Below are 23122 nucleotides of genomic sequence, written 5' to 3' on the forward strand. Positions count from 1 at the left end.
AAGAACCACATAATTTCTGTTTCCTTTTTTAGTGTCAAATTGAAAAAATTACAAAAATAGCCATAAAATACAAATGCTCGATTTTTTTATATATAAAAACAATTTATTTTATACCTCAAAATACAGAAAAATAAAAATATATTAAAATACTTAAATATAAATTTGTTTTGTATAAGCGAAATAAGACCTTTAAATACATACTTCATAATTTATATAATTATATTTTAATTTTTATTTTGTTCACCCATCATGTTGACTTAAATTTAATCGTTTGTTTTTATTTTTTTTTTAATTTCAAAAATAAACCTATCATCCTATTATCATAATTATTATTGATGCCTTTATTCGCTTCAATCGTCATGTTTCATAAACCATTGCACTTTATAAATATCTCCTTATGGAGTTTTGTTTTTCTTTTGTTCACATTTTAACAACCAGAATATAATAACGTCGTCGTTCTATTAAAATTCCCTAAGTACATTTTTAGTTTTGAGATATTTGCATTAAAAGTTTTAAATGAACATGCAAATTAATAGATTTTGGGAGTTTTAATTCTTCATAATTTAAAAATGGTGCATCGTTAAGCTTAGGGAGTTTTGAAAAATAAATAATAAATTTTGTCATTTGCATGAACTCAGTGTATTTATTTCATTTTTGGGGAAAATGGACTTAGGGAGTTTTCAAAGACCGACGACGATATCGTCGTGTTCATGCAAATGCCAACATTTATATTCTCTCAAAACACCCTTAGCTCTACGATGGACCATTTTAAAAATATAAGGAATTAAAACTGCCAAAATCTATCAATTCGCATATTGATTTTAAACTTTAAATGCAAATATCTCAAAACCAAAAAAAAATTGAGTAAGGGAGATTTAATAGAACGGCGACGATATATAGTTTTTTTTTCATTTAGAATGAAGAGCAGCACAAAAAATGCAGTTTCATCTCAAAAAAAAATAACAAAATAAAATAAAACATATTTAAAATAATAATAAAAACATAACAAAATTAAAAACAGAAAATTAGAATGATTAGAATGCTTTTCCTTGTTAAGATTTACAACTACACCACATACACCTGGATTGTTTTTATTTTTGCTTTTTTTTCTCAGTTTTTATTTTCTTCGTTGCATCATACGTGATAGGCGGTTAGCCAAAAACGGCCACAATATTAGGAAAACAAACCACTGAGGTGAGATGTCCTGAAATGGCCACCATTCCGGTTTTCTTTGTAAACGCATCTACATGGATTCAAAATCAAAGAAGGCATTAAATAGCTTTAGATTTAAGTTGTATTAGAAAAAACTTACCTTTTTAAGTACAGAGCTGACGTCGGATAAATTCTTCTCAACCGCTGTCATACGTTGATTTATAGCAGCGAAATCAGCACTCATACGACGCACGGTGCTTTGAATTTGCTCCAAAACAAGTTGGTTCGTATCGTTAGTCCTGTGGTTTGAACTATTTTCTAGGATAGGTAAATCACTAAGTTCGCTTGGTGACTGAAAATTGAACGACTAAAAATCTCAAAATCATTACAAAACAGAAGAATCATAAAAATCAACAAAAACAAACAACAAACTAAACGACCACCTCAACCAATAATATACTACATTTATATTTTTTTTTTAAAACGAAACAGCAAAAATGCGACTTACACTATGATACGGATGAACGTATTGCGATTTGACTTGTTTTCGAAATGAAGGCATCTCATGATTATCCTTCAAAAGTTCAAACCAAAAACCCAACGAACGGGGAGCGAGAGAGAGAGAGAGAGACATTAACAGAGATTTTCGAGCGTGAGGAGAGGAAGAAGCACATTTTACTCATTTATAAATCATCAGATGGTGAAGCAAAAAAAATATAAAAGATCAAAAAATGACAAATTTAGAAAACCCACCTCCACTGTATCTGTGTATTCATCATCAGACTGATCAACAGTCTGACTATGATGAGATTTAGAAATCATAAAAGTATCAATTTCACTTTCGCCTCCGGAGCCATTTGAGAGTCCGTTTTGATGAATTTCTCCGTTAGCAGTTAGTCCCGGTTCAGGACTATTGCAACGTGAATTAAATGGTGAATTGGGATGGGATCGTGCAACTTTCATAATTCCCGGAGCCACAGCTTCCAGATCATCCAAATTGATGCTATCCAACTCACTTACACTTCCCATAAAATTGGCAACATTTTCGGTGTATGACATTGTTTCGATGATTTTACGAAGTTCATCGACGTAAAGTTGCATTGCACGTTCTTTTGGCAAGTCACCCAACGATGACCAGGCGTCCCATTTGGCTCTGAAATTGATTTAAATTGCATTTTTTAATCTTGAGATTATCTTTTGATAAAGGATTCGTTATATACTTTCGAACAACATCCCAGAATTGAGGTTTTTTCTGTTTGCAGGGTCCGATGGTTGCTTGCTTGAAGTATCCATAAAATGACAACATCATAGCATTGCTTGGTTGGTAGGACCCTGAAAAAAACAAGAATTATAATCATTTTTAGAGTTATCTTGAAAATTTTAAGTGTCTATATTTTTCTGTAGAATTAATAGTTGGTCTATTTTTCAGGATGTAAAAATACTTTACGTAGAATCTCTTTTATTTTGAGCCCAGTTGAACCCAAAGGCCAAACCTCAAGAATTCAATATTTCATTGACCGATTATTGTGCTATATACTCCTAAAAAATATTTATGGAAACAACCTAAAGGGAATTGGTATGAAAAAAACAGAACAGATTACGAACACAATCAAAATCATATACAAACTTCGAATATTATCATACAAAACAAGTTCTGTATATTTCTAAAATTCTAAAATTATGTATTTCCGTAGTTCGATTATAAATTACCTGCTGAAACAATCGTTACTAACAAAATGTTCTAATTATAGCTTTAATGATCTCTGCCCTGAACTGTGCAATTAAATTCAATCGTTTGGAGATAATAGAACAGTGATTTGGCATATTAAAAATAAAGTTGTTATTTATGAAATTTGAAGAAGTGAGAAAGTTAAAAAATGGTGTGAAATTAAAATCTTGAAATGATTGCTGATGATCAATTAACAAAGTTATATTAAATTGATTTTCTTCATATCGCCTAGCAAAATTAGGTTTGGCTATTTTTTAAAGAACAAAAGCAAATACATACTCATTTTGTAACAACAACTAAGGGCCGTGTTATCACTAGCGACTCGCCTAAAAAGATAAGCGAATGTGACTTTTTCGCATTATTGTTTGCGATTCACCAAGTTGACGTTCGCCTTAAAATTCAAAAATTTGGCGAATTGGAAGGTCGTTCTATTACAATTAGCGAATGCTCGTCGTTATCTGTCATAATCGGTCGAACAGTAATTCTTGGTGACTTTGAAAAAATTACAGTTTTTTTTAATTCGAAGTAGTTGTCTAGATTTTTGTTGCGACATAAAAAAAATGATTGCAAATCGACAAAGGTAAGAACAAATTATATAATTTTCAAATAAATTATAATTACAACTGTTATTGGTATAGGATTGAAAGAGCCAACAGCGCCCAGTTCTCAAAGTTGGTGGAGCTAATGGAGGCAAACCCCGACATTGCCAAGGCTGTCTGGACTTTTGGATCATCCAAAAAAAACGAAACTCAATATTGGAATTCGTTTGCCCTTGAGCTTAACGCATTGGGACCCCCTATACGAGAGGGTAAAGAGTGGCATAAAGTACGTAACAAGGAATATTACAAAACAGTTTTAGAAAATAAAATAGTATAGGTTTGGCTGGACTATAATTTAAAACTGAAGAAGAAAATCGCGACAAACAAAAAGGATGTAGTCGCAACAGGTGGAGGACCTTTTCGTCAGTTGTTTTTGTCCCCTTTGGAACAGGCCGTTGACAATTTGCTATTCGTTTGGAACAAATTCAACTGCAACAGTGGAACAACCCGACTCAAATGATGCAGACATTGAAGTTGAAGATGCTCCCTTGGGAATGACATCAGACCAGTCGACAAAAATCAACGAATATCGTAGAAGCAGGGGAAAGTTTGTGGATAAACAAGTCAAACTCCTCCAAAAACAAACGGAGACTAAAAAAAAATTCTTGTTGCTTCGGATTTCATTCAAAAATCTCTTTCCGAAATGGCAAGATATTCGAGAAAGAATTATGAACTTAACAAGGAATATGTTGAGTTTCTTACTTCTTCATTTTCATCCTCGAAAAACAGTTCAACGCTGCTAATCATCTTTATTTTTATTTACTTTTTTTTTCACAAAAAACTATATTTTTCAATGTGACTTTATAAAAATTTATGACAATGAATCACATTTCACTTTCAGTTGTTAATGTTGACAGTTTTGATTTAAAAGACGAACTACAGAGTTCGCCATTGGTAATAACACCAAACTGTTAATTCGACAAAACATTCGACTCTAGGCGAATTTTCGACTCGCGAGTGATAATACGCCTCTAAATGTATTATTAACAAATTTTAAATGAAGTTTACATAATATTATTTTCCGTGAATATTAAAGTAATGTCAAATTTATTTTATTTAATATTTATAGTTTGTTTTTTTTTTTTTTATATAATAAAATATAAAATCTTAGTTTCTAACCCATTGTCTTAAAACACACTTTTAATGTCTTTTAAAATCCATTGATCAGATTTTGATAAAACTTTGATAAGAACTTTTTAGGACATCTGAAATAAACTAAGAGCCTGCGACAAAAAAGTCAAGCCATTTACAAACTTTTATAGGGCATATCAAATTATAGGTTTCGAAAAAGGTGAAAATCGGAATTAAGAGTTCAAAAATGTGAAAAAATTACCCAAGTGAATTCATATGGAAAAAATTTAGTTTACCGCCTTTCTTTTTTAAGACCATTCCACAACCGTTTAAATTGAAAAAGACGGAAGGATATTTCTTACCGAACACTTGGATCAAAGCCCTTTATGAATTGACTAAATTTGTCCAAAATCGACTTAAAAAACAACATTTTGCAATTTGTCCAAAATTGACCTAAAAAATCGACAATTTGCTTCTTATATGTATATTTTAAAATCTACGGTTTACACTTTTGAAAAAGAATATTAACAGAAATTTTGTACATGTTAAAAATATTGGGATATAAATACCCTCATAATGGATATAGGAAGCGAGGATAGGATTAGAAAGGAGATACCGACGCACATTGGTTTTGAATGTCTGCAAATTCTAATGAGTGGGAAATATCAGCATTCCACATTCGTGTAGTGGGGCTAAAGAAAGAATCTCTGTACTTTACAGTACGTCCGAAATTGGGCTCAAGGGTTAAGGGATGAGCATTCCTAGAAGAACATGTATTACGGCTGAATTTTTTGAGGAGAGCAATGCAACTGGTTATTTTATTAGAGCATTGCTTATGAAAGTAACGAAAAAACAAAGACAGACATAAAACCTTACGACGGTTCTCAAAAGATACAAAAGTTTCAGTTAGACAACGTTCATCTATCATTTTTAGAGCTCTTTTTATTAATTGTCTGTCATAGAGACTCAAGTGGTTTAAAGGATTACCTGCTCAAATAAAGGAATTGTACCCGAGTTTCGGACAAATATAGGCTTTATAAGTTATACCCACATCAGAGGGGATACAAAACTTCTTGCATCGTTGGAGAAAACCTAAACACTTAGTAGCATTTTTGACGATCTCAAATATGTGATCACTCCACAACAAGTGGTTTGCAATGTTCATACCTAGGACTGAAAACTGTTCAGTCTATTCGATGCAAGCACCACTCATGGATAGTGGCATTTGGGAAGGGTTACGCTTTTGCGACAGTAAAAAGGATTACATTTTCGAAGTATTCAATTCTACACGGTCTATCCTACGCTACCGTTAGTAGTCCACATCCGCAAAACAAGGATAAGAATATAAAAACGGATATGAAAAGCTGAGGTTACTGTCATCGGCGAAACAATTAACACCCAGTTTCACAGTGGAATTTTAAACTCCACTTTCGGTTTATATTTCAGTGCAAGAATTTATTAGGTTTCACAGTTTCGGTTAACCCTTGAACACAATTTGCAGTTCAAGTTAACCGAAAGTATTCTGCCGTTTAAACTTCAGTTCAGTGTTGGAACCACTTCCCACGGTGACATTTCAATTTGACAGCTGCCATTTGATAAATTGCATTTGTGAAGTAAGTGTTTTACAACGTTGCGAATTATAAGTTTTTTCAGAAAATATTATTTATTGAATATTAACTGTTCTTTAAAAATGTTATCGAGTAGTGAAAGTGATTTTGAAGATATCAGCGACGAGGAGAACTTTACTTTAATATAATACAAGAAGAGAAAGATGCATTTATTGGAGAAGAGATCACTTCAATTTTTGGGACGATCTGGAATTTTTTGAAAGATTTCGAATGTCGAAGAATTCGGCCTACATTATTTTGGAGAATTTGGAGAATTTGGAAACCAGCTCATAGTGGTTGGGTACCAATGCAAACATTTTTTTCTTGTGTTTTTTACCTCAGGCTCAGAGGGAGAAAGAGAAGACAAGGAAAGACAGTTGAAAAACTTAATAAAAGTGACGATGTGGACAGGGACACGTTGCGTCACATTACGCAACAACAACGAACAATGCTGCCAGCTACTTATCATAAAATCTAATTGAACGAAGTTCAACTGAACTGAAGTTTATATTTCATTGTGATACTGGGTGTTAGTGGGTTAGAATTTTCAGACAAAAGATCATTTATAAAAATAAGAAAGCGTTTATTTAGTGGATATTTAAACCGGTTCAAAAATACTTGAATTGAACGGTCCGATAGATAATTTGTAACCCAAAAAAGAAGAGATTCATCAATACCAAAAGCACTCATTTTCGATAAGAAAGCTTGGTACCAAACTCTATCAAATGCTTTTGAAATTTCAAGTGCAATAATCTTACTTTCTCCAAAACGATGTAAAAATTTGTTCCACTGTTCGGTGAGATATGCCATGACCTTTCGCAACGAAAGCCATACTGCCGGTCATTAAGAAGCGTTCGATCTTTTAAATATTTCTTAAGCTGAAAATAAATCAAATTTTAATGACTTTGAAAAGAAGGGATGTAAGTGCAATTAGATGATAGTTAGAGGGGGAGGAGGATTCGCCTTTTTTTGAGCTGGCTGGACAAATGCTGTTTTCAATCCACTCAGAAAGAGACCATCAGAATAGGACTGATGGAAAAGCTTACGCAGTGGTTTTGCTAGCGTTGAAGAACAACTCTTCAGAACAATAGCGGGGATACTATCTGGGCCAGCGTACTTGTGAATGTCAAGAACTTTAAGTACTCTATCAACAAAACCGAGTGCGAAAGAAGATTCGTGTTCCATAGAATCGGTTACGCTTTCGGGTACAGGAAGAGTTAATTCACTCATTGGCAGCATCGAATTAACAGCAAACTGTGCTGCAAGCAAATTGGCTTTATCAATCGAGCTTTCAAAAGGAGTGTCAATAAAGACAAGCGTAGGAACCGACAAAGACGTAGAGTTGTGCACATTTTTTTACAAATTAACAGAAATGTTTACGAACTTTGGGACATTGTAGAGTTTTTTGCGTAATTTCTGATCATCCAAAAAAACAGGTCTTTCTAGCTTGTTTAAACTCATTCCAATTTTCGTCAGTGCGATTGATTTTACATCTGGAAACTTACGTCTTTGATCCTAATAACCTTTTTACAGCTCGAATCAAATCATGAGTTTTCTTTGGGTTCGATATATTTAAGCCTATTCGCTATAAAATATAAAAAGAGGCTGGGATGCGACCTATACTGATAAATTCCCACTCCGTCTGTGGGTTTGCCTCCTTTAAATGTTTTTAGGCTTTCGTGTTGTGTCAAAAAAGTTGTCAGTTGAATTATTCTTAATTTTTTTTAAATTACCAACCCAACAATATGTTGCATATATTGAAATAGTTTGATTTCGAAATCTATTTTATAAACGAGATTTTTAATCGAAAACCAATTTTTACTAATTTTAGTAGCATTTCTTAAAAATTTGTAAATCTTATATAAACAAATACAAATTGGATGAAACTTATTTAAAGTCAAGGGATATGGAGAACTGAACATCAATTTTTACCAATTTTGCGTACTATTTTTTATGGATTTTAATTTTTTATGAAAAAACTGACTGTTGGATTTTTAGAAAAAAAAAAATGAATTGAATGTCGAAAACAGTGTATTCCGTCAGATAAAATTAGTTCGAAGCCAATATTTTAAATTTTTAAAAAGATATTTAAGTCGAAAGTAAATTTGTACTAAGTTTAAATATTATTTTTTTTTTAGGTTTTTATTTTTTATAAAAAAAACTGTCGATTCGATTTTACTCAAAATTTTACCAGAAGTTAAAAACGTTATTTTTCCTTGGACAAAATTGTTTTGCAGATAAAATCAGTTTTGATTCGTAAAATTTAGGTGACAACATTTTTTTCCAGTTTTTTTTGAATTATAAAAAAAACAGCTATTTGGATTTTATCCAAAAATGTATTTGTTTACGTTACGATATATAATGTAAAATTTAATTCAAGTGAGATATTTAGGGTAACTAACATTTTTTTTAAAACTGCTTTGGAAAAAAAAAATACCCACGCAATTTTCTTGAGAGCCTTCTTATGGTAAGTTAAAAATGTCTTATTTCACAAAGAATTATGTTTGTACTACAGTCGTGGTCATACAATTAAGCCACAAAACGAATGTACCCTATTCTCTTCAGAAAGTTTTCCTGTATCACTTAGTGTCTGTTTTTTTAACGGCTGGTCACATAATTAAGCAATTTTATTTCAAAAAGGTACTTTTATATTATTTCATGTAGATATTATATCAAAATGTATTAAAACTGTTTTATTATTAAGGAAATCTATTATTAAAAATTAAATTAAAGAAAAATTATTGTAAAATGCTTCAAAAAGTACAAAAATGTTATGAAAGTAAGCAAATTACTAGGTTTTGCTATAGGTAAAGTTAGGAACGCAGTTCAATATTTAAAAAAAACACCAAACCTTTGAGAACTTACCTTAAAAAAACGACTCCGGCTGAGGACAGAATATTAGTTAGGCTTTCTAAAGTGGATCCATTTTTAACATTTGGTTAATTAAGAGCCAAAATGGAGGATACCTATGATGTACAATTATTAGCATGAACCATATGAAGGCGACGTTAAGAAAAAAATTTGAATGGACGAATAGCTAGACGAAAGCCTAACCTGTCAAAAGAAATATTGCTCGAAGAATGAGGTTTTCTAAAGAACACTTTTATAAAAGCCAAATTTTTTGGGATTTGGTCATGTGGAGCGACGAATCCAAGTTCAACGTTTTTGGCAGTGACGGAAAGCACTAAGTGAGGCGTCCTTCATTGAAAGAATTGGATCCCAAATACACAAAATAAAACTATAAAACATGGAGGGTTTTCCGTGATGGTTTGGGGATGTTTTACATCATTAGGAGTTGGTCCATTATTGCAAATTCATGGAAATATGACAGGAAAAATGTACAAGAACACTTTGGACAATCATTTAAATAGGGATTATGCTGACAATTTTCCGTTAGCTTGGATATTTCATCAGGACAACGACAACGAAGCATTGCAAGCCCTGGAGCGGCATGCTCAATGCCCCCCTACCAATAAGGCTTCTCTTTGGAGCATTGCTAAAGAAGAGTGGTCAAAAATAACTCCTTTCCAGTGTTCATTGCTTGTAGGTAAATGCAAAAAAATGCGCAGAAGTAATAAAGCAGAAAGGATATTCAACTAAATAGGTACTCGCTGCACAGAAAGTAAAAAAGTTGTCCTCAATATTGTTAGTCATTTATAAATGATTAAAACAACCTATCATTACTGTAATAAGTTTTTCAAAGAAATTTTTTAAATATAAAATATCATCTGAACTTCATGTTACTAAATATACATATATTTTGCATAAATAAATTATGGCTGAATCACATACACGCTTCAGCTTCGGCTTCGCCTGACGTTTACGAGTTCAGCCATAGGAATTCAATGCATGCTATCACAATGAAGCTTCGACCTCACGTTTCGTTTGACAATCGTAAGGAAAAGAACGTAATGTAACGTAATGTGACTCCAAACGGAAGCTCTAGTTCAATTATCTGAACATTTGCTTTGTCTGACAGCTCATCAGCTGTAAAAAATGTCAACAAACAAAATATTTGCTCTTTGGAGGGATGAAATAATAGAAATGTCATTCAAAGCAACCTCGAAGCAGGCCTAACGTAACGCAGACGAAGCCGAAGCTGAAGCGTTTATGTGTTTCAGCCATAAAAGTGACGATGTGGACACGTTACGTCACATTACGCAACAACAACGAACAATGCTGCCAGCTACTTATCGTAAAATCTAATTGAACGAAGTTCAATTGAACTGAAGTTTATATTTCACTGTGGTACTGGGTGTTAGTGGGTTAGAAGTTTCAGATAAAAGATCATTTATAAAAATAAGAAAGATCGTCGGAGACAAAAACGAGCATTGGGGCATACCAGCGTTTATTTAGTGGATATTTAAACCCGTCCAATACTACTTGAATTAAGCGGTCCGAACGATAATTTGTAACCCAAAAAAGAAGAGATTCATCAATACCAAAAGCACGCATTTCTATAAGAGAGCTTGATATCAAACTCTATCAAATGCCTTTGAAATATTAAGTGGAATAATCTTACTTTCTCCAGAACGATGTACAAATTTGTTCCACTGTTCTACGCAGTGGTTTTGCTAGCGTTGAAGAACACCTCTTCAGAACAATAGCGGGTCAGTCGATTTGTGAATGTCAAGATCTTTAAGTACTCTATCAACTAAACGAGTGCGAAAGAAGATTCGTCCCATAGAATCGTTTACGTTTCAAGTACATCGATTTAAGAGCAAACTGTGCTGCAAGCAAATTGGCTTTATCAATCGTACTTACAAAAGGAGTGTCATTAAAGACAAGCGTAGGAACCGACGAAGACATTTCTAACAAATGACCAGAAATTTGTACTTTCTTTGGGACATTGAAGTATTTTTTGCGTAATTTCTAGTCATGCAAAAATTTTAAAAAATGTTTAGCTTGTTTAAACTTATTCCAATTTTCCTCAGCGGGGTTGGCTTTATATCTTAAAACTAACGTATTTGATCATAATAACCTCTTTACAGCTCGAATCAAACCATTAGTTTTCTTTGGTATTTCACCTTATTCGGTATGAAATATAACAATTTCTAATTTCACAAATAATTATGTTTGTAACCCTATCTGCCCTGGAATCCACGTTACTATCGTGAAATGTTTTTTCCGATTTATATAATGAATGGAGGCATTCGCTAAGGTAGTGGCTGCGTAGTCAAGGGATTCTGATTGGGCAGGTTCAGCAAATATAAGGGACTTCATTTGCAGTCAACTTCATTTTTTGAACGTACATTTTGACCAAAACAACTAGTGAGTATATCAAGTGTCATGAATTTCAAATTCAGAACTTTACTTCGAAAACCCTTACTTTACTTTGTGATAGAAGTTTACTTGAATTGATAGTTAGGGAGATTTTTCTTGACTAACTTTCCACTCAACCGTCCAATAAACTTGCCTTAATTGGAATTCAATTTTTTGGCAGCTGGCTAATTGCATACTCAAAATTTGTCTTTCTTTCAAGTCCCTTATGTCGTCTGAACCTACCTATTGTCTAAATGCAACTACAAAAGTAGTGTACAAATTTCGGCTACAACGTGGCTGCGTTCAATATTTTCTGGTAAACAAAAAGATACAAAATGTAAGTTAAAGTTGTATTTGAGGATGTTCTGTACATAATAGACGATGAAGAAGCTTTTGCTTCCGAATTTTAGAAGGTAATTACGATCTATTTTGACTTCGAAGCTTAAATGTTTCTCTGCCTTTTGTGAGCTATCTCAATACAGCTATCCAACTAGTTCAACAAGGTATCTTAAAATCTACTTATCCAAGATACCCTATCCAACACGAGATTGAACGCAGTACACTGGTTTTGACGTTTCACAATCAGCTGCTTAGTCGATGATACAAGAATTCAAAATGAATTAATCCTTCAGTATTTAAATACAAATATTAATCACTCAAATTGTGCCTTAATTTTGATTTTTTTGAATTTAAAAACAAAAGATCAAAAATGTGTTTTATTTTATATATTACAATTATCTTTGCATTTTTAACTTAGTAAAAACCAAGGCATCTTAAAAAGAAGTATTTAAATTAATTATATGTTAAAAATTAAACAAGATTAGAAAAAAAGGAGCAAGAACCAAGAATAATTTGGCTTTTATTTTGTTTATTTTATTTTGATGGTAAATGTAAATACTGCCTTAATGTAGACACATAATATAGAATTGAATGAAACTCATCGAAAAAAGGTGAACAACGCCTTGCAGGTCAGCTAGTTTAAAAATACTTATTTTTTAACAAACGATTAGTATTACGGTGCAAAAATAAAATCCATTAATGTTGATATTATGTATACAAGGTCAAAAAAAATCTAACTTTTTGTTACATGTTTTAGTTGATGCCCATTTTTAATTTTGTTCAAGATTGCATCTATTGTGTTCATTCATAAAAAAAAAATCAAGATTAGATACTGGCTTAGCATAACAACAATAAAATACAAACAAATCGTTTAAATAGCAAATATTTGTTTTTTTTTTCGTTTTTCAGGGTTAATAGGTAGGAGGTCTTATTTGAACAATTTGAATACACATAAATTTGAATATTAAAACCAGATCAAAGATCACAAAAAGACCAATGACCTTTCATTTTAAAGTCTTCTTAACAAAGCAGATGAAAATAGATAAAAACGGTTTTATAATTTTATTTTGTGACATCATAAACAAGTACTTTGTCAAAATAAGGCACTTTCATTGGAAAAAAAACCAAAGGCTACCGAACTACTTTGTTAGGTTGGGTACCTTTGCACGTATAGCAGTAATTGTATGAATCTATGTACTTGTATGACAACAACTATCACTTTCTGTTCGTGATGGCTACAAATTGAAGAAAATCACTCAAATGAAAGTGTGTTAGAAGCCGGTATATCGATGTCATGAAAGTAGAAACAATCCAATCCAATGACTGTCCATTGGACAAGATTTCAAGCCATATTTTCACGTACGTATAAGAGGTTACCATATTTCTCTATAAAATCATTTATTGATATTTGTTTTCTCTTGGTAGAAATAAGGTAGACAGCTATTACTATTATCTACGTCTTAACCGTTTTAAGTCTTTGTCTACTTAACTTTTAAATAACAAAAAGCCTTAACAGATCTCGATACATTCGTCATTGAATCTATGGTCACACCAAAAACAGGCAACACACCACTTACTCCCTATTTTTCGAAAGAAACAAGGAGTACCGGGTAGACACTTAATGCATACTTATTACGTCCACCAGCCACAGAGAAGAGGAATACATAATTGCGAATACGTCGTTCGGCCATAAAGCTATTCATACGAGTAGCCAAGCATAAAGTATTTAATTGCAACATAATTGGCTATAAAATGAAATTTTCGAACAGAAAAACAACTCAACGCAATTGAGTGACAAAATGTGGGACACGAAAACCGTAGTTCTAAGCACTGAACCGCAGACTACACTCATTGCTCAGTTAAACAACAAAAAAAACACCTTACAAAGCAAGTTTTTCTACCTCCTAAAGTCTTTACATTACGCAACAACCAATAATTAAAGGCACCTTAAAGCCTTTGGAGCCTAAAGCTCTACAAGCAAGTGACAAGTCTTTGATAGTAATTACCATTCTTGGGAAGGTTCTTTATAACATTAACAGCGGCATTGAACCTCTCTTCGATTGATGACATATTGTTCCGTCGATGATAACTTTTTCTCTGCACTGCTGGGATGGGGCCGAGGTTGAGGCTGGTCACTCTGTTGTTGTTTTTGTTGTATGTTGTTGTGGACTTTGTAGGCCTAGAGGTAAAAGGAGGATTTAACAAAGGCGTATTTTGTGGCTTATCTCTTTTTCTTCAGCTGGGTAATAATGGAATGTTATCAAAATACACAATGTTTAAATTCTTTTTCTTTATCGAGATTTTGTAATGGAATTTTTATCTCGTTTGTTCTTTTCTTATTTTGTTACAACATTGAACTTTGAACAGAATTTTTGTTCAGCACTTGTATGTTTTTAATTTATTTCACGAACCAAATTAATAACTTTTGTATATTCTTAATATTTTTACGTTTGGGTTTATTTACTTGAAGTAAAAATTTAATATTTTTTGGCAGTTTTATTGAAATTTTTATCTATTTCCTTCGGAATTTAACTATCACCATCCAACACTACCTGACCTGGAGAGGAGACGAAACACGAAATACGAAAACGAAATATATAAAATATGGTAAACAGCCAGAAAAAAACATCAAATCAACATTATGCACTTTTCAAGTCTTTTTGAGCTTTCTTTCACAAAAATAAAAAGTGAAGTTTCGCATTGGCTTGTGGCTCGTTGACGCCGCTCTGACGTTTGATGACTTGGAGTCTACATGGGCTATTTTTGGAAATAAAATAGTTGAATGTCTCTATTTTATTATTCTATTATGAATTTTTTGTAATGAATCATAAAAGATCATCAATAATTGGTTTTCAGTTTTTCGATCTTTCAATACATTCTTAATTGAAACTTCATAGCGAAACCTGTTACCAAACAAACCTTTAATTTGTAATTCGTACCCAAAAAAAAATAAAAAATAATAACAGCCTCTTCTGGGCGCTGCGGGAACAAATAATTTGAAGTCAAAGATTATAAAGAGGAATCGAGGATAACGTGTAAAATAAAAACTTATTATTGAATTTGAGTTTAAATAACAATTATATCAGGAAGTAAGATATCCTAAATATAGTAGATAGAATTTCTCAAAAACGTTATATTTCCAGACCTATCTTGTCATTTCAAGAAAAGTTTTTCACCCGAAACATTTTTGTTCCCCAGGATTTTAAAAAGCTATCAGGAGTTTCGCCCGAATGAAATTTCACTTCGATTTTAGAACTGACAATTCAAAAAAAGGTATATTGAAAAAACTGAGCTCTCAATAAACTTACCATCTCTGTTATGAAAACAGGGAATACAATCTGAACCTAAGTTTTTTTTGTATATAAAAATGTATAAAACGATTGAGGTGTTGCAATTTCCTGTTAAAATTGGTGCCACTAAGAGCCATGGTATTACCCGTAGCGTGATGGTCAGTGCGTTGGACTGTCATGCAAGGGGTCTTGGGTTCAATCCGTGACTGTGCCACCTAACACGCTTACAGCCCTATTATGGTTACCAAATATCAACACGATATTTGATAATAGTTGATAATTATCAACAAAATTAATGAATCGGTATTATGGTGATCAATTATCAATATTTTTGATAAATAGTGAATTAAAAGATCTATTGTGAATAGCTTTATTGATAAAATCGGTATTACGGCTATCAAACATATTGATACCCATCAAATATTCTATCAGCTACAAAATCTTCGTTGACAAATGTATCAAACATTCGTTAATGGTAAAGAATTGTAATTTAAATACGATTTATAAAAGTTTTAATAATTTTTTTTCATTTTCAAACTTCAGATTAATAACACGCCGAATCTGATATTGAGCGTTCAGTTTGTGGAACATGCCTAATGTATCAAATTATCGCAGCCTGTAAATAGTTTTTATTTATATACAGCTTATAAATTGTTAGATATTTTTTGTATTGGCAACAAACATTTTAAAACGATGTCTTCGGTAGAATTGTTCTTTGAAGGCAACTATGATGAGGAAAGAAGTGTTATCACGCACGCCAAGATACGCAGGGCATTGGGAGATGCTTCAAACCCAATGGATTTGGACGAAAATATGTAGGCAATAAGGTTTTCCATTTTTACTCTAGGTACTTACTGTGATTCGTTTCCAGATTCATACAAAATTTCCGACTTTCGAAACAAGCCTTCCTAGATGAATTCACCGATATTGACGATGAACTTAAACCAATAAAAAGTCAACAATCCATCCCAAATATACTCAAGCTAGCAGCTGTTTTAAAATTCTTTGCTCAAGGAAGCTTCCAATTGAGCGTTGGGAATGACTTTAATATTGGTATGGCACAACCAACGGTGTCTGTCATTCTTAGTGAACTGCTAAGTATTTTGGAAAGACACATTTGTCCGAAATGGATTCAATTTAACTATACCCAGGAAGAAGAACCATGATATGTTAAATGATTCTGCAATGTTCACTGAAGGCAGTCGGATAAGGGATTCAATAGCAAGATTCATGCAAACCGAATAAATAAAAAAAATGCATCACAAAATCAAAAATCTTTTGTTTTATCATTTTATTGTTCGTTTTAAAAACAACTTACATTATTCAGCCGAAATTATTTATAAAACAAAACACAAGAACTCAGCACAAATGACAAACGTCAAACAGCAAACAAAACCTATTCACAATCGTATATTGATTACTATTCACAATGGGTGAAAAATTATCATTTGATACTCATAATACCAAATTATCAATAAATTGATAGAAGTTATCAGTTATCAAATAATTGATAGTTGATAGCCATAATAGGGCTATTAAATTGTATTCGGGGTGAACTCTTTCAAATTAGCTATTGATGTATAGATGTGAGTGGGGGAAAAAATCGAAATAAGAGATTGGGCTAAAAAAGAAACTTATGGAGTTTTTGTGACCTATCAAAAATGACAATCAATTTTCCAAAACAAAACAATGGGTTTCGGATTTTAAGAGTAAGTTTTCGTTGATTATATATTTCCAAAATGTTAAGTAGGGTGTCTAGTCGTATTCCGAAAATGATCAAACCTACCATCTGAATATTTGCTTTGACAGTTGTTGTTGACAAGGATTAAATCAATCGACGAATAAAATAAATGAATATTAGTCTTTGTTTTCTTTTTTAGTACTGCAAGAAAGTCTGAAATCTTAAAATATAAATTCTAAAACTGAAAACAATAATTTTAAAAATATAAAAATGCAAAGCATAGCCATGCATTTCATTTTGATTGAGGAAGAAGAAAAAGCAACATTGTGTTGAACTGTTCGGAGGCAGTTAAGAGATCACTCCAATCCGTTGGAGTTACCTGAACCATTGTAAGAATGGAATGACATTTTCGGATTTATTTAATCTTAATATTTCAAGACGTACCTTGACATTTCAAAACCTCCCTTGGAATTTCGGGTACATTTTAATAATATTATTTATAATTTTGAAACTAATAACATTTGAAGATTCGAAATCGCAAATGATTTGATTTTCTTATACTTTTGGCTGATGAAAATATCAAAACAAGTTTTAAGTAAAAAAAATTGTATATGACGTCCAAAAAATTCATCTTTAAATATTGATATTCACAAATTGCTATCAAATGGGCGGGTTTAGACAACTTAAGGGGCTTCATTTGCTTTGAACTTATAAATTCATATTCTCTCTCACATATTCCTTGCCCAATTCAAAAATCTTCATCTGATGTTAAAATATATCTCTTTTTTTGTAGTGTTCTCTAACTCTCTTACAGCAATAACTTCGACGCGGTTTTTCATCTAAATTTAAAGTATATCTAATGAAAACGCGCTCTACACTGGTATCCGTACCACAAAGTGCATGATACCCTTTGATTTTATAATTCATGGTCAAACACTCTTTTGTCTTCTATAGTTTTCATAATTTTAATTTAATGAGTAACGATTTGTATAATACATTATGTAATTAAATACTGTTAACCTTTAAATAATGAATTTGTTAATACTTTATGCACAAAATATAATTAAATGCTTATTTTTAACTTTATGCTATTAATCATTATTATTAAACATTATTTTGCTAAGACAATAATTGTAAACATGAAATGGAAATAAATCTTAAATCTTAAAACTTCATTCTTTGAACGTGATTTTTGACCAAAGCGACAAGTTAGTTTTTCATGTGTCATAAATTTCAAATTCAGAACTTTACTTCACAAACCTCTACTACAAATGCTGCCAAAAACATTATTGTCTACAAAACACTCCTCAGCCAAGTGATAAGTCTATAACGATTTGTATTTTGTGCTTTTACTTATTTATTTTAAAAATTAACAAGGAACCTTTTTACACAATTAATTAAAGTTGTGCAGAAAATAAAAAAATCATAGATTAATAAAGTTCAGCTCTCATGAATGAAAAAACACGATCAAATGTCATTTCCATAGAATTAGACTGGACTTAATAGTTAGGGAGATTTTTTTGACTAACTTTCCAGACAATTTTCCATTACAATTGCTTTAATTGGAAGGTTACTTTTTGGCACATACTAGAAACTTGTCTTGATTCCAAGTCCCTTATGTGTTCTGAACCTGCCCTACGTCTCGGAGAACCGAGTGAAATGTCAGGTTGCCAAACAAGACCCTAAAATGTAGTGCAAACAAATGTCAAATGTCGCACATGGTAGTTGTCTATTGCCAAAATATTTTCATTATCAAAAAAGACAAAAACAGATAAATAAAAAAACAAATTTAATTCTCACAAAAATATGAGTTTCGCACAAAAAATACTTGAAAAATATGGATGGAAAGATGGTTAGCATAAATACAATGCGAAATATTCAACATAAATATCGAATACAAACTTTTTTTCGAATCCTTTAGGAGACGGTCTAGGAAAGAACAATGATGGAATAACGAAACCACTTAAAGCCAGTCTTAAATTTGATAATGCGGGCATAGGAGTTGATAGAGCTGATGAATTCAACAATCATTGGTGGGAACGAGTTTTCAATGAAGCTGCTAAGAATGTGGAAATTAAAAAGGACGGTGACAAAGTTTCAGTTAATAGAAAAAACGACGAGTCTATTGAGGTAAATAAACAAAAATATATAAACACCAACTTTCACAGCATTGATTTATGGACTCCTTCTTTTAGATCACCACCAAGGAGTACTCCGTTCGAAAGCTTAAAAAGAAGAAACTTGACAAATATGATAATTTTCTATCTACTGCAACTTTAGTCAATACCGGCGACGAAGTAGCTAATCCCTTTAAGATTGAGGTAGACGAAATTAAGGTTACACCGCACAAGCCTCTAACCGATGAGGAACTTTTTGCTGCATGTGGAGGTCGAACAGCGCATAAGGGTGCTCGACATGGACTCAAATTATCGGGCAAATTGGCCCGAATAGAACAACAAGAAAAAGAAATGCTCTTAAAAATGCAAACAAACAATACAACGGAAGAAAAGACTCCCGAATCTTGGACTGTTGTTAAGAGCAAGAAGAAAAATAAAAGGAAATCAGAAGAAGAAAAGGAACCCCCAGCAACTGAGGAAGTGGATGAAGAATCCAAGTTGAATGATACACTTTTTATAACAGAATATTGTATAAAATCAAAGAAGAAGAGAAAGGAACAGAAGCAAACTGAAGAGGAGCTATCAAATTCACTTGGATCGTTTAATTTGGAAAAAGAAAGTGCTGAAGAACAAGAAAGTACTATCGCTTTAGTTGAAAACGAAGATATTGTCAAAAAACACAAGAAAGAAAAGAAATCAAAGAAAAACAAAGATCGGGATAGCAATAAAACAACATTAATTCCAATTGAAGACACCGCCATTGCATCAATTGAAAATTGTGAAGAAGCACAAGAAGAATTTGCTAGTGTACCTTTAAAGAAGAAAAATAAGAAATGTAAACATGGAATTGATAAGGATGCTAAAAAAGCGCACAAAAAGGCCAAGAAGATGAAGAAAAATCTTCGCCATATAACAGAAGATTCACAGAGATCAATTGTTATAGAAGCGTAGGTAAAGGCACACTTTATTTAAATTAATAAATGTTTTATCTTATTCTATAATTTGTTTTCATGAAGATATTTTTGTGTTGTTATTAGAGACGGGCTGCAAAACCGCTAAATGCTGCTTATTCAATTGCTTTAGATAATTTTAACCAACTAAAAACTGAGCACCACATTTAGAAAAGTTTATTGGTAGAGTTGGAAGTCATTTGAAATGTGTTCTTTAAAAAAGTCAAGGTTCTTATTTTACAGTGCTCTTCCTCTGAGTTTATCTTTTTGGAAAAATAGTATTTGGTATACCTTCAAAGGGGGGTTAGGCTAGGCTCTGAGCAGTGATCTCTATGGACCCATTATGTTCCTCAGTATATGTAAGTAGGCGGTTACTTAAGATTGAGAGCGGCTCCCTGAACAATATTGATTTTTATGAGATCATCAGAGCGGCAAGAGTCTGCTTCCTCGAGCACGATTACACTTTGTTGAAATTATCCATTAACGACCGAAGTTGGGGTCGATTGTATACCGTTAAAATTCCTGGTGGCATGAGGGTTACGGTTGAATTGTTTTAATGAACTGGAGCAGAAACCGTTAACAAAAAAAACGATACAAAAGAGTGAAACAAAAGACATTGCGACGTTGTTCAAGCAACGTAAACGAATAAACGATGTTATTACCACCCAAACATTTAGAACCCTCATTTTTGAATACTTTAATCCTTTCTTCGACTGTATCCTTGCAGATGAACTTATACCTTGCCCGATAACCTATTAGCACCCCCTATGCTTCCTGTCTTTGGAGCTTAATATCAGCCAATCAAATAAAGCATTTGAAATTAACTTTTTGCCCATGAAAATTTGTAACATTATCCTCGAAAAGAAATGCTAGCCATCCCCAAACCTTTTCTATTATGTTAAGGTCAGGCAAGTATGGCGGCCATATCAGTAAGGGTACTTTTTGGAGCTCAATCCAATACTTTACGATCTTAGAGGTGTGGATAGGGGCGTTATTGTACGACGAGTAAGAAATAGCAATTCAATGGTGCCATAGCACGTTATAGGTCCCCATACCATGACACCACCGGCACTGCTGTGCAGTCGATCTACAGTATGCTCTTCCTCTCGAAGATCATGAACGTTGTAGGCATAACCATCGGGACCAACCAAATAATTTGTTTTTCTCGTCTTAAAAGATACCAAGCTGCACTCCTTCGTCCAGGACATATGCGCTCTGCAGAAATCGACGCGTTGCGTCTTTTAAAGTTGATTATGAGTTTTTTTTTATTTTAAGACGCTTTAAATGTTCAGCATTGGAAATAATTCTTTCCGTAGCTATGCTTTTATACCGGTTTTTTCTTTAATCTTGGCTGCCGAGCCGTGTGTATTGGTATTGGCCGCGTGCCTCAAAATAATTCGTTTGTCAGCTGCTGTAATGACAGAAGATGGCCGGCCCTTTTTTTCGTAGCTATGCTCATTTCATAAGAATGAATGAGGAAATAGCCTTGTGGCTGCGGTTAATGTTTTTTTTTTACATTTGATTGATTGATTGATCACCATAAGCCTTTACTTTGTTTCTTTTGGCTTCACTTTCCCCATTTTTACTAAATTTAATTGAAAATTATTCAAAATAAACTAATAATAACTTAAAAAAGAAAATCACAATTACTTACATACAATAATTATTAGAAAAGCAATTAGGTGCTAATCGGCTGTCGCACAAAAAATACATTATTTTTTGTCACATTTGACAGCAAAACAAAATAACGGTTCATTTCCAAAACTCAAGTTTTTTTGGAGAAAGAGTAGAAAAATATTGAGCATTATACATAAATCGTTCCACATTTCAACCACCCATTTTTTCTGCAACCACAGCTGTACCATATCAATTTTTATAATTATGAAATGTTAATTTTATTTTTGGCCTCCTCACTTTTTAAGTTTAATTTTTAATCCCATAGTCATTTCAATAAATTTCAAGACATTTAGACAGGGCCGGCCAAAGGCAATCTTGTGCCCTGTGCAAGATTAGTAGAAAACTGCAGACTGTATAACGGCGACGACGAACTGAATTCCGCTGCCAGGTAGGATGATCCATTCAACACAGACGACGAAAGCCAACAATCCCGTCCCCCCGACATAGAAGAAGTAAAGATTCCCATATCTAAGCTGAAGTTTAATAAAACCGCTGGAGCGGATGGCTTGAATGCCGAGCTCTTTAAAGATGAATGGAACCTCAGTATTGTTTGCCCGATCCTGAAAAAAGGAGACCCTCTAAACTGCACCAACTATAGAGGAATCAGTCTACTTAACATCGCCTATAAAATCTTCTCTGCCGTAATATGTGAACGTCTAAAGCCCATCGTCAACAACCTGATAGGTCCTTATCAGTGTGGTTTTAGACCAGGAAAGTCCACAGTTGATCAAATATTAACATTAGGGCAGATCCCGGAAAAAATCCAAGAACACTAAATCGACACCCACCATCTTTTTATCGATTTCAAGGCCGCATATGACAGCATCTACAGGGACGAGCTATATAGAGCCATGTCTAGTTTTGGCATCCCTGCCAAACTCGTCCGTTTGTGCAGGATGACCATGGAGAATCCACGCTGCTCCATAAATTTTGGAAACAACTTGACAGAACCTTTCGCCGTCAAAAAAGGTTTTAGAGAAGGTGATGCACTAGAAAGAATAGTGCAGAGCTCACACGTCAACACTAGAGGCACTATCTTTCAAAAGTCTGTCCAATTACTAGCATATGCTGATGACATTGACATAATCGGATGAACTCAGCGTGATGTCAATGGGGATTTTGGGAGTATTGAGGCAGAGGCGGCAAAAATAGGTTTAACGGTTAATGAGCTGTACAGTGACGTAGACTTAGCCAGAAGGGTAAAAGTCCAACTACTAAGATGGCTGGGTCACGTAGAGCGCATGGAAACCAATGCTCCGGCCCGGAAAGTCTCCGAATCCACACCCACAGGACAGCGCAGTAGAGGAAGACCGCGGATCAGGTGGCGCGCACAAGTGGAAGGTGACCTCACCCAACTTGGAGCGCGAAACTTTAGACATCTAGAAGCTAGATGGAGAAGTTTGTTGGGTGAGGCCCTAGTTCACACAGGACTATAGAGCCACCTTAAGTAAGTATTAACAACTGATAGCTATTAACACTTAATTAACCAACAAAGGGAAAAACTATTGAAACAATCTGCATTCTGCACCAGACCAGAGGCACTTAACTCTTACAAAGATGCAGTGTGCAATAAGAAAACCTGTTTTTTAAAGATTATTTTGAGAATGTTTGGGGTTGAAAAAATGGCAAATAGTAGTAGTACATATTT

General features: G+C 33.2%; 2 protein-coding genes across 6 annotated transcripts; one reads left to right on the forward strand and one right to left on the reverse strand.

The window, feature by feature from the left end:
• Positions 1 to 270: 270 nt before the first annotated feature.
• Positions 271 to 14432, reverse strand: LOC129946031 (acyl-CoA-binding domain-containing protein 5). Of its 5 annotated transcripts, XM_056056047.1 has the most exons (7): positions 14317 to 14432; positions 13766 to 13938; positions 2373 to 2484; positions 1906 to 2305; positions 1661 to 1726; positions 1313 to 1519; positions 271 to 1243 (listed from the first exon to the last, which is right to left on the reverse strand). In XM_056056047.1, the coding sequence occupies exons 2-7, from the start codon at positions 13827 to 13829 to the stop codon at positions 1118 to 1120; spliced, it is 975 nt and encodes a 324-aa protein (XP_055912022.1). In that variant the 5' UTR covers positions 13830 to 13938; positions 14317 to 14432; the 3' UTR covers positions 271 to 1117. The 5 variants fall into 5 exon arrangements, with proteins under 5 accessions (XP_055912022.1, XP_055912021.1, XP_055912018.1 ...); XM_056056046.1 differs by having other exon boundaries at positions 13766 to 14412; XM_056056043.1 differs by lacking the exon at positions 14317 to 14432 and having other exon boundaries at positions 1313 to 1504.
• A 3990-nt stretch (positions 14433 to 18422) lies between these two features.
• On the forward strand, positions 18423 to 19848 carry LOC129945992 (G patch domain-containing protein 4). The gene is made up of 3 exons (XM_056055991.1): positions 18423 to 18582; positions 18652 to 18860; positions 18926 to 19848. The coding sequence occupies exons 1-3, from the start codon at positions 18537 to 18539 to the stop codon at positions 19796 to 19798; spliced, it is 1128 nt and encodes a 375-aa protein (XP_055911966.1). The 5' UTR covers positions 18423 to 18536; the 3' UTR covers positions 19799 to 19848.
• Positions 19849 to 23122: the final 3274 nt, after the last annotated feature.

The sequence above is a fragment of the Eupeodes corollae genome, chromosome 2, assembly GCF_945859685.1.
Source record: "Eupeodes corollae chromosome 2, idEupCoro1.1, whole genome shotgun sequence".
In the NCBI taxonomy this organism is placed as follows: Eukaryota; Metazoa; Arthropoda; class Insecta; order Diptera; family Syrphidae; genus Eupeodes; species Eupeodes corollae.

Excerpts from the sequence above, each read along its gene's own strand:
- LOC129946031 (XM_056056047.1), bottom strand. The coding sequence starts at position 13,829 with ATGTCATCAATCGAAGAGAGGTTCAATGCCGCTGTTAATGTTATAAAG. Across the intron at positions 2,485-13,765 it reads AAAGAACCTTCCCAAGAATG|GGTCCTACCAACCAAGCAAT; the intron begins GTAATTACTATC and ends TGTTTTTTTCAG. Across the intron at positions 1,520-1,660 it reads ACGTTCATCCGTATCATAGT|TCGTTCAATTTTCAGTCACC; the intron begins GTAAGTCGCATT and ends TGAGATTTTTAG.
- LOC129945992 (XM_056055991.1), top strand. The coding sequence starts at position 18,537 with ATGAGTTTCGCACAAAAAATACTTGAAAAATATGGATGGAAAGATG. Across the intron at positions 18,583-18,651 it reads AAAATATGGATGGAAAGATG|GAGACGGTCTAGGAAAGAAC; the intron begins GTTAGCATAAAT and ends CGAATCCTTTAG. Across the intron at positions 18,861-18,925 it reads AAAACGACGAGTCTATTGAG|ATCACCACCAAGGAGTACTC; the intron begins GTAAATAAACAA and ends TCCTTCTTTTAG.